The following is an 11,850-nucleotide window of genomic DNA, read 5'->3' on the forward strand; positions in this document are numbered from 1 at the left end:
CACCCCTCGGTGAGCGTAGTGTTGCAACGAATCCACAACGAGGAGAGCAACTAGACTACCGCATCACTATTTAGAGATAGGCGTTTTGGGTCCTTTAATACAGGTGGACATGTCGAGCGACAGTGAGTCGTCCAGATGCCGTTTTATTTTTTTCATACATGCACACCGTTCTCGTATTTCCTTCTATAAGCATGACACGTCTCCAGGGACGTGTCCTTGAAAAATGGTGTTCCGGGCGAAAAAATAAACAAACAAAATCAACACTATATACACATAACTGTTCATACTTTTGGTCCTGATTATTTTTTTTACCTGAAATCAACAGGTTTGTTTTCACATTACTGTTCATACTTTTGGTCCTGATTATTTCTTTTACCTGAAATCAACGGGGTTTTTTTACTTAGCGAAACTTTTTATACGAGTACGACAAAAGGTCAACTTTGTTTTCAGAAAGTTTCAGAATTTGTTGAGTTTTTTGGCAATTGCTAAAATAATTTTTCATATGAGGTGCTGGTGCATCCGAGAGCCAAGGGGTATTTCCCGAATAACTGTCCGCTATCTCCGCTACCCGGGAGGCGCCATTCTACCGAACAGCTCACCGGCACCGCTGCCTCCTCCTTATTTCGGCGACTAAATCCCTACGTCTACCGAACATTTCAATGGCGGAGAGGTTCTTCTCCGGCACGTCCACCGCCGCACCTCCGTTCGACGACGCCGGCATCATCCTCCTCTCGGGCCCTCCGTGCTGGTATGCCGCCTCCCAAACTTCCCTCGGCTTGCTGAAACTAGCTCCTTTCCGTCCTGCGCGCCGGAGCAAACCGAAGCTGTCGTAAAATCCATGCGTTTCATCCAGTACGTTATCCCCGTGATCCGTGCTTACCTCACTCCCCGCCGCATCGATTTTGTGGCCTTTCTTGCTGCTGTGTAACAGCGGGAAGACCTCGCTCCTTTTCCAGTTCGCCATAAACCGTGCGGCGGAGAGCGGTCGGCACGTGGTGTTCATTTGCAGCAAGGGGAGGTTGGAGAACAGCCCCCCCTTCTTGTCCCAGGTGAGGATTCTTGCCTGCCAGTTTAGCTAATGAGGTGAAACTGGATACGCTGGTTGTTCCCGATTTCTGAAGCCACAACTTTTCCTCTTGCTTCCAGGGTGTTGAGCCATCCCTGAGCGTGCTTCAGAGAATACAAATCAAGTAAGGAGTGTTGAACCTACAATGCTGGTTTACTTTTGTAATATCTTGCTTAAACTCCATAAGAGTAAGAGTATTGGTCATGCTATGTACTGTGACATTTTCAGTGTTTATTCGGACCGGTTTAATGTTTGGAATTATGGTGATATGGTAGACTCGGCTATATCATGCAGTCATAACTAATTTATGCTTAGTTCTGTGCATTCTGTGCCTGCAGATACATTGAAGACGATGAGGGAATCAGGAAGTACTTCGCTGCATTTCACCTGCTTGACGACTTTCCTGCTGCAGTCATTGTCGATGATTTTACCGGTTTCTTTTCGGAGAGGTGCTATCATTTTTTCCTTTCTGCTGACCATTAATGACACTTACAACAATGTGTTACACAATTCTCCTTTTGGACTTTAACCATGAGATGGATTTGTTTCTGATATTTTTCTTCTAAGAAACGCAGTTGAGGATTTTCAGCATTTGTAGTTAATATAAATAATGGTAATATCTAATACTGTATGTACCAAGTCATTACAGTGTGCTGGGTGTCCTTTTGTCTCCTAGCTCAGCATATTCCATTCATAACATGCTTTCAATTGTTTTACTGAAACCTTTGGTTATAGATCACCTTTACTCTGTTCAGGATGGTCAGATGTTATTGAGATGTCAACCATCAAAATAAAGAAATTATAAGCTCTTTAATTGACGTAAAATACAGACTCTTGATATTTTATATGACTAATTCTTACCATGTTGAAGCTGTAATAGGAGCTGTCAGTTAAGATATGGAAATACTAGGGCTCGTGATCTAGCATTGGTTCGCATATTAGCGTTGTGTCAAAATGCTATTTCGCATGCAAAGTAAGTGATGAAGTCAAACCCAGATCTTTAAGTATCTCCATTTTCTATGTTGTTTAGAGTAAGACATCTCAATCCCTTTTGTAGTGCAAAGCTTGGAACCATTGGATCTTGCAACCTCTTGCTCTCTGATGTACATCAAGGTGACAACCCAAGGTCCCTGTTCATCTACAAGAGATGGATAGGTTCCATATATACAATCCAAGGTAAACTGTGTATGTAGCCATTATTATTGTGCATTCGTACATTTATTAAGTAAGCATTTTGTACTGCCATTTGTCATCCCTTAGTAGTACATTTTGCATCCCATATAAGGCATGCCAGCTGGTTGGTTTGCTTATTCTCTTTTCCATATTATAAGATGCCTTTGTCGAGAGTACCCAGGTGAAAATGCCAAAGTACACGAGGACATTTAGTTCAAAATGCCAATTCGCCTTATTTGAAATCCATAGAACTTTCCCAATATTTGTTTTTATGGCCATAAAGTGAATATAAATTTGATGACTCTTGAGCTAGTATGTTTTCATGATTTAATCTTACTGTCTTTCCTCAGGTGACGGCTTAGGTTCATATCTACTCAAGAACATTAGCACTCCACAAAGTGGAACCAAGGAAGCAAGAGCAGCTAAATACTCAATAGCTTTACAGTACCTTGTTCTTGAGGAAATAAAAGAATAATACGTTGCTATTTATTTGAATTTACTGTGCGAGATTTTAGGTTCAGATTTCCCTGAGCTGATTGTAAATCCCAAATCTTAATTCCTACTTTGGTAAGATTTTCAATTCAGATTCGTCCATGAATTGGCTGTAAATTCTAACTCTAAGTTCCTACTCTGGTGTTGGCCATTCCCTTGGAACAGTAAGATGCAAAAAGTATTTTAGTCGATACATAAGATTGCTTGTACTCCCTTTGTACCAAAATACTTGTCATGGTTTCAGTTAAGTTCGAACTAAAACCACAACAAGTATTTTGAACAGAGGGAATATGCTTTAGTTGGAAGCCACACTCAGAATTCGGCTTATTTGATGCTGCCTAACCAAAAAAAAAGGCAATATCTGTTGAGTATGACTGCTTCTCTTTCAATGATATCGTGTGCTGGTGTTCATTCCATCAAATAGAATTAGCAGAGTTAACTGCTGATTACACTGAGAAAGATCTGAGAATGATAAGATATTTAAAGTTGCAAGTAAAAGTCATGTAAAAGCGCCAAAATTAACCATTACATATTTGTGTTTCAAATACATTGCCATTACACGAGAAATGACAATGATACCAAAAGTAAACAAACAACTAGCAACTTGGCAAGGTAACAGAAATGGATAATATTGTTCGTCTGGCGCAAGCTCAGAAGTAACATTATTTTCCATGAAATATCTCCCATGGAAGAGATCAACATTGCAGCAGGAACAGCTGAAGACTGGGTATGAAGAAAATGAAAATATTGCCTGGGCTGAAGAGCTCAGTAAGGATCAACAATTGAAGAACTCCCATCTTCTCCCACATCAATGAGAAACTACAGCTCACAAATGTCACCTAGGAAGGTAGGAGCTTGGTACTATTGGAGACGAGCCAATCCACTCAGAGATCCTTGACAATCTCAATGCCCATTGAGTTAGCTGTGCCAATGATAGATTTGCACAACGCCTCGAGCGACATATGCTTGCAGAAGGGGTCAGCTTGTTTAAGTTTTGCAATCTCATAAACGTGGCGGAGTGTTAGGGATGACACAACGTTGTGACCAGGACGAGTGCTGGCGGTCTCAATTCCTGCTGCCTTCTTGAGGAACCATGAAACGGACGGCGACTTGACTACAAACTCGAAAGTGCTATCTTTGTAGGCAGTTAGCGTGACCTGCATAGGAGTTTCTGCCTTGTATTTCTGGGTCCTTGCATTGAAATCCTTGCAGAATGCCATCAAATTGAGCCTATAAAAACCGAGTGCCGGACCAACTGGTGGTGCAGGACGTGCAGCACCAGCTGGAACAAGCAGGCGGATTGTTGCCAGTATAGGCTTCCGTGCTACTGCATCTTTCAGAGTTGCCATGTGATTGCTTTAGTAGATCTGCAGTAAACACGAGAGTTTAAATGAAATTAGCAGAGTTTTCAACGAATTTCATGAAAAAATTGCAAGACAACTCAACAGGTGTTTGCTGAAAGCATCATATCAGACTTAGGGTCTGCAATCTGCCTCCTCGACGGCTTTAACTTTTGAATTATATACCACTAGATGCCAAAGATACACTTGTAATGTACCTGAAGAGCTAGCGTCGGAGGAAAGGTGATTTACACAGTGGCATGGAAATTCCTTGACCTGCTCTAAGCAGAAGCAAGTTACAGACTATTCCTAGTCTCTTTCGACACCCTCTTCAGTCAATCCAACATAGCCTAGAATGTGGTCAAATGATGAACAATTCTACTAACATGTGGTTACAAGCAGTCAGACTGATTGGCGCAACTGATTGGCTTTTGCGGATGAAGTAATATATCTGGGCAATCCAATGAACCTTCTGGAACTATCTCCTGTATTGTTTTTCCAAAGATACATAACAATTGCTCTATTTTGATTTTTTTTCATTAAGTTACTTGGCTTGTCAGCTCAGTGGATCTATTTCAGATGAGGAGACCAACTAAAACAACGTTTTATTTCAGATGAGGAGACCAACTACATACTGTTTTTCCAAAGATACTTTTTTTTAACCGGGCTAAACCCCTTTCCATTGAAGCATAACGGAAATACAAAGCCGATCCAAGATTGTTCAGGAGACGGGAAAGGGAAGAAGCGAGTTCAACGCACCAACAGGGAAACCCACTGTAGATGCTCGCAATCGAAATATAATCCAAAGATACATAACAATTGCTCTATTTTGATCATTACTTTCATACAGTTACTTGGCTTGTCAGCTCACTGAATCTATTTCAGATGAGGAGACCAACTAAAACAACGTTTTATTCAGGCAGACAACTTGTTGGACACTGACTTGCAATATCTGGGTGCTCTGCAAACAGTCTCAAAAAATACATAAATAAAGTGACCCCTAGATCAAAGCGGTACCACAAATCCTCTTTCAAATTTAGAAACAATGATTACCACCATGAAAACGAAAGGTTTGAGAATTCTGCAAGTGATACGCTCGAGGGGATTTCATGGATTTTGAGTTTTTGACACCCTAAAATCACGAAAGGAGGAGTAGCGCTCGGCTGTAGGACTAGGCTTCCCCGCACACCGCGCCGCTGGCCACTCCGGCCGCGGCGGGCACCGCACGCCTACCACCGCCCACCCGGGCGCTCGCCTCCGCCCATACCTCCGTGCCCCCAGCTCCGGGATCCCGCGTCTCCACCGGCCAGCCTTCAATGCGGTGCTTCCGCTGGTCGGGATATGTCCCCCGGTTCCTCTGAGGTTCCAGCCACCCCGTCCTCCTCTGCGGGCTGGCGTTGGGATACGCCGCCGCGAATCCTGCGTTAGATCATCATGGTTGTGCCCCCTCCCTTGCTCAAATCAATCGTGGTCACTCCATCCACGCACATTCACTCCTCCGGCGCCATTGACGAGGAGGGATGGATGACCTATCAATCCCGCAAGAGCAGGCGCGCAAGCAAAGATCCGCTGGTCGGCGCGGGGAGCCAGCGCAGGGGCAAAAGGTCCTCCCACGGGCACGAGGCCTTCTTAAGCAGATTCAAAGGCCTTTGTTTTCATTGCCTCAGACCCCACCATCGCCGGATAGATTGTAGAGACCCACTGCACTGCATCATTTGCAAGAAGGCCGGGCATTTCGGCAGAGAGTGCATGCTGAACCCGAAGAATCGACGGGGGGCGGCACGGTGAAGGAGAGGCTGGGTGAGCCGCGACTGGTGCGCGAGCGCCTTGTTTTCCCCAGTCCGGCGGCGATGGCTGCGGCGGACGCCCCCTACATCGACCATCAGCGCCGGCCGCGCAACAGCCACAAGGTCATCGTTTCCTCGCCGGACATGGAGCAGCAGCTCTTCCTGCTCCAGCAACATGCCGCCGTGGTCACCGCGGTGAGCAAGATCCACGCGGTCAGCCCCTACTCCATCGGCAAGGCCATTGAGAAGGAGTTCCAGATCCCCGCGCACCACCTCCGCATCACCAACCACAACCCCGAAGACTTCTTTATCCACTTCAACCTGCCGGCACACAAGGAGCTCGTCGTGCGTCGTGGCTCGCTGGTGGTGGACGAAGTCACATTCCTGCTGGAGCCTTGGAGGGAGGACATGCACGCGCTGCTCGAGACCTAGATGATCCATGTGCGCATCGTCATTGAGAAGCTGCCCATGATGCTCTAGACCTTGGAGGGCACCGCGGACGCGCTGGGGGACAAGGTGATCATCGACCGGCTGGATAGCCGCACGTTCGAGCGCGCCGACACAAAGACTTTCGCCATGTGGGCATGGGTCGCCGACCTCGCCCACATCCCCACGCGGCGCACGCTCTGGAAGGACACCAAGGGGGTTGGCCTCGTCGAAGAGATGTTCGGCTTCTCCCCGCCAAGCCGCGCGGTGGCGCCACCGCGCATCTCAAGAGGTGGGACGTCCTGGTGCACCTGGACCGCATCGAGGACTGGACGCCCCTGTCTCCGCGCTCATCCCACTCAAGGCAAAGCGGCATCCCCTCCTCCGAAGAGGACGAGGACGACCGCCCGTACCCGCGGAACCCACCCATGGGCGGCTGGGTGCATGGCAAGGAGGACGGCAAGCCGGTGCTGGGGCCTGACCGGCGCGGGCGCTCCCAGGTGCGTGTGGCGTCCACGGGCTGTCGGGGCATGCCCTCGACAAGGCCAAGGTGCGGCCATGACGGAGACGACGGCCACAGTGGCCAACGGCGTTCCTGGAAGGACACCTTGCTTGGTCGGGCGCGCGGCAAGGAGCCGGCGACGGCGGGTTCTTCCTCGAACCGCCACAGGAGCCGCACCCCGGTGTCGCGCCACCGCCAGGGCACGCCGCGTGGGCGCCGCTCCTCCGCCGGACACGGCAACCAGCAGGCGGCCAACCTCAGCAAGGGGCAGCGTGCGACCAGCCGCAGCAAGGGGCCGGGGCACTCGTCTGCCGTTCCGGGTGCATCCACTGTCGCCTCCCTCCTTGCTCCTCCGAGGCCGCTTACGCCACAAAGGCCCCCACCAGGGTGGACCCGGTTGCTGACTTCTTCGACGGTGCAGTAGACGTGCTTCCTCCATCACGCCCGGACTCGCGCGCTTCCGAGCTCGATGCCACGGTGGCGGCTAAGCTCGACAAGCCACTAAACTTCGCCAGCGGAGGGAGCGCGGGAAACGGCGACCCGCTAGACATGGGACCGGCTCTCTCGCTGGCGCGTCACACCCCCGAGGCGGCGATCACCCACTCCCTACAGCTCAGAGCGGTGACAAACCAGGTGTGCCACCTTCAGCTGGGAAAAGGAAGCGGCAGCGGGGCGTCGGGGCAGCTCTTCACCAACATCCCTCCGTCGGCTGCTCGGGCAAGGCAAGGTGCGGGCAAAGACACCGCTCAGGACCAGGAAGACGACGGTGACACCAACACGGCAGAGCGCGCGCCAAGCAAGCAACTCCTCCACGGTACCAGTGAGCCAGCGGGCTACCCTATGCATCATCCACGGGAAGAGAAATCGCAGGGCCGGACGGCTTCAATGGCACATTCCTCAAATGTTGTTGGCCAATTATCAAACTAGATATCATGGCAGTATTCCACCAGCAGGGGGAGATCTCGCGTCGCTTAACACTGCCCTAGTTGTCCTACTACCCAAAAAAGATGGGGCCATGAAGATCACTGATTTCCGCCCGATTAGTCTCATTCACTCCGTAACAAAATTGATCTCTAAAGTGCTCTTCATTCGGCTTGCGAAGGTGATCCACACAATCATATCTCCAGCCCAGACGGCTTTCCTCTGGACCAAGTGCATCCACGACAGCTACCTCTTCGTGCAAAACAGTGTCCGAGCGCTTCATCGACGAAAACCCCCCGCCCTCCTCATGAAACTCGACATAGCGAAAGCGTTCGACATGGTGTCGTGGGAATACCTCCCGGAGCTGCTCCAAAGATTAGGGTTTAGCGCGCGCTGCCGTGATTGGGTTGGCTGCTTATAGCCACCTCCTCCGCCTACATGCTCAATGGGATCTCAGGCGACACCATAGTGCACCGGCGTGGCCTCCGGCAGGGTGAACCCATGTCGCCGTTCCTCTTCATTTTAGCCATAGATCCCCTGCACCATCTCCTGACGGCGGCGGTCGACTAGCAAATCCTAATGCCAATTCCGGGGCGCGAGCTAAAACTCATAGTGAGTCTGTACGCCGACGACGTTGTAGTCTTCATAAACCCCAGTAGGCAGGAGGTGGACAATCTGATGAGCATCCTGCACGATTTTGGCAACACGACGGGCCTCTGCATAAACTCGGTAAAATCTTCGCACCTATTAGATGTGAAGAGCTTAACATTCAGGAGGTGCTCGGGGGTTTTGGGGGATCCACCGTGGTGTTTCCGATGAAGTACCTAGGCCTCCCAGTGACACCAGGTCGCCTCCGACTCGTGCACCTCCAATTCATCATCGATAGGATCAAGGCCCGGCTAGCAGGATGGAAGGGCAAGCTGTTGCCGATCTCGAGCAGACGTGTGCTGGTGCGTTGCATGCTTAGTGTGATGCTGACGATCGCACTGACAGTGTTGAAGGCACCAAAGAAGCTGTTCAAGGAGGTGGACAAGTGCTGGAGGCGCTTCCTCTGGCGACAAGACGAAGAGATTACTACAAGATCAACTAGCCGTCCGTGTGCTCGCCGACGGCGTGCGGCGGCCTCGGCATCCACGACCTGCAAAGCTTCAGCCGCGCCCTGCGACTCAGGTGGCTGTGGATCACTTGGCAACACCCGGAGCGCCCATGGGTGGGGTTGGAGACACCATGCAGCACGGAGGACAGAGCGCTCTTCATGGCGGCGACTACGGTGAAGATCGGAAATGGTGCAACCGCAGCCTTCTGGCACTCCTCCTGGGCAGGGCCGGCCGCCCTTGCCCAACAATTCCCTCTGCTGTTCACGCATTCGAGGAGGAAGAACAGAACCGTCACGCAAGCACTGAACACTGACACTTGGATAAAGGACCTGGCGCACGGCTGCGCCCAGGAGCTGCTTCCAGACTTCCGGAACATGCATAGAGCCATCAGGGGAGCGACAGAAGGGCTGCAGGCGGAGGTGGCGGATGAGATCAAATGGGAATGGGAAAGCTCAGGAAACTACTCTTTAAAATCAGCCTATGCGATGCAGTTTGTGGGGAGAGCTGCCACAACTTTTGATCAAGATATCTGGAGGGTTTGGGTGCCGGGGAAGATCAAGATGTTTGCTTGGCTGATGTTCCAGAATAGACTATGGTGCAACAACAGATTGCAACGACGGGGCTGGGCCAATGATTATTTCTGTCAGATGTGCGTCCGGAACCTCGAGTCTGCTCATCACCTCTTCTGGGAGTGCACGAAGACACATGAGGTATGGACGGAGATAGGACGATGGCAGGGCTGCTCTTCCTTCGCGCCCACGGACGACTGGCACAACGCCTCCTCCACGGCGGTTGCTCACCACATCTACGAGGGCGTCGAGTCAAAGTGGAAGAAGGGCGCCAGAACTCTGCTGCTGTTGGCGTGCTGGGAGATCTGGCAGGAACGGAACCACTGCACTTTCAGAAAGAAGCTCCCATCCACTCGACATATTATACAAAGGATCACCAACTCAATTGAGCTTTGGAGGATAGCAGGCGCAAGATGCCTCGAGAGCCTGTTCGGGGAGCCACCATGACATAGATAGTGAGGGGATGATCATGCAAGGCCAGCAATTGCTGGATCTTAAAAAAAAAGGATGCGCTCGAGGGAGAACTCACTGCTCAAGACAAGTTTGTGATCACCCTTAATACCACGATGGCCATTTCTTTTGCAAGGACAGAGGAGGCATCGAGACGCAAACAAGTAATAAACCTTAAACACAAAATCTTGAATACATAACCCACAACAATCTTACTTCTCCTAAAGCCCTCGAGAGATACACCGCACACAGGCTCGGGCGCATCTTCTGGGCCAGGCCCTGAATTCCGCCTGGCATCTGACCCGTCGTCTCGGGCATTTCGCCGAACACCTTCCAGGTGCCGTGAGAGGAGTGCGGGTACTGAAGAGAGCGCACAGGCGCAACGCGGACGAGGTAACTCTGGCATTCTTGATTGAACTGGAACCAAGAACGCGCCCAGTCCCGTCGTACAATGCGTGGTGGCATATCGCATACATGTCCCGAGAAAAGAAAGCAGGCGCACACCACTGGGGATTCCATTCGAGGTCGACCGCTATACGCTGAGACCGAGAAGTTGAGGCAAACCTGGGCGCGCCTTCGCCGAGATGACAGCAAGCCGCGCCGGTTGCCGGTTGCCGGTCGCACTGTCGCACTCCTTGGCCGCTCCCGCGCCCGCGCCGCTCGCCGCTCGGTTGCTCGAAATCGGGTTCAAGAGTCAAAACTCCCGTGATCGACCTGTATGGCTGACTGTGTTTTGCGAGTAGTTGCCGGGCTTAGGGTATACCTCGAGTTTTTCTGACCCGTGGGCCATAATTTAGTTTTTTTTTTAGGTTAATTCGGTCTCGGTTTCAGTTCAGTTTTCGGTTGGTCGGTTTTTATGCCCAAGCCTAGTTCTGGCCATACATGCCTACTGTCGGAACTTTTTTTCTTCGAAAATGTTAGGTGGGGAACGTTCCCCAGGAGCCAAGAGTCAGCGAACCACGATCGATCCATCAGTCGCTTGCGGATGAATCTTAAGGCATTGCCATGTGCCACGTCAGTTTGCCCGAGCAATTCATTTGGAATGTGGTCTGGAGCGAACTCCCTTACACCCACCGCCTGCACGACGCACAGTAACTCCCGCACCCACCCCTTTCAATCGCAAGTCAGTTTCTTCTTCCCATTCCCCTTCCCTTCCTCATTGTTTGCTCCCTCGGGCCGCATCGATTCCCAGTAAGTGGCGGCGGCGCATTCCCCACCAAGTGAACTCCTCGTCGGCGTCAAGATTTCATCCAGCACATGCGGCGTTGTTGCTGGCATTGAGGTATGTTCGTAGCTCGTCGAGGTGTCTGCGAGCGAGTGATTTTCGTTCATTCTCATGTTTTGTTGGGTAATCGCGGTTGTCCCCGGCGGAAGCTTCGAGGCCATGGAGGAAGAGGCGGGCAGAGTAATGGCGGGAGGGATGGAGAAGGTGGCGCGGGAGGAGGTTGCTGTTGAGGGTAGGGGTTGAGCAGGCATTACCCTAGTAGTCTTCTGGACTGCGTCAGACCGGTGTTGCGGTGGCTGTTGTCGTGCGTCGATGTCAATTTGACATCGGCGGCGTCTGAGTTTTTGTCACGACACAACTGTATTAAGTTTTGGAGGGTGCATTTTCAACATAGATTTGGTTCTAGGGGGTGGCATTTTTGGAGGGTTTGCGGCCTCTGTTGATTTTCTGGGGGTGGCATTTTAGAGGTTTGGCATTTTGAAGGGTTGCAATCTCGGATGGCATTTTAGGAGTGGCATTTTTTGTCATGGATATGCTTTTTTGGAGGGGCGACAGTACGGTGTGTGGCAGTTTTGGGGAGTAGTGTAGGTATTTTTTACCGGTGGGAAAACTGCAATGTGTGTTAGCTAACTATTTGTGTGGTGTTTAGGGTAAATGCTATGTGATTCTCTAATGATTTATATAAGTTGGTAATGTGACGCCCCCGATTCAATCGTACACTAATCATACACGCAAACGTGTACGATCAAGATCAGGGACTCACGGGAAGATATCACAACACAACTCTAAAAATAAAATAAGT

General features: G+C 50.5%; 2 protein-coding genes and 1 pseudogene across 2 annotated transcripts; 2 read left to right on the forward strand and 1 right to left on the reverse strand.

Annotated features, from left to right (window-relative positions):
* The first annotated feature begins 528 nt into the window (after nt 1–528).
* Nucleotides 529–2,848, forward strand: LOC109751530 (uncharacterized). Its single transcript, XM_020310416.4, has 7 exons — nt 529–748; nt 932–1,049; nt 1,147–1,190; nt 1,405–1,515; nt 1,947–2,039; nt 2,124–2,242; nt 2,590–2,848. The coding sequence occupies exons 1-7, from the start codon at nt 660–662 to the stop codon at nt 2,712–2,714; spliced, it is 699 nt and encodes a 232-aa protein (XP_020166005.1). The 5' UTR covers nt 529–659; the 3' UTR covers nt 2,715–2,848.
* Nucleotides 2,849–3,210: 362 nt separating this feature from the next.
* Nucleotides 3,211–10,570, reverse strand: LOC109751533 (uncharacterized). The gene is made up of 2 exons (XM_020310417.4): nt 10,388–10,570; nt 3,211–4,098 (listed from the first exon to the last, which is right to left on the reverse strand). The coding sequence occupies exon 2, from the start codon at nt 4,078–4,080 to the stop codon at nt 3,616–3,618; it is 465 nt and encodes a 154-aa protein (XP_020166006.1). The 5' UTR covers nt 4,081–4,098; nt 10,388–10,570; the 3' UTR covers nt 3,211–3,615.
* Nucleotides 6,443–8,234, forward strand: LOC109751525 (uncharacterized; annotated as a pseudogene).
* Nucleotides 10,571–11,850: the final 1,280 nt, after the last annotated feature.

This window comes from Aegilops tauschii, chromosome 1 (assembly GCF_002575655.3).
Source record: "Aegilops tauschii subsp. strangulata cultivar AL8/78 chromosome 1, Aet v6.0, whole genome shotgun sequence".
NCBI lineage: Eukaryota > Viridiplantae > Streptophyta > Magnoliopsida > Poales > Poaceae > Aegilops > Aegilops tauschii.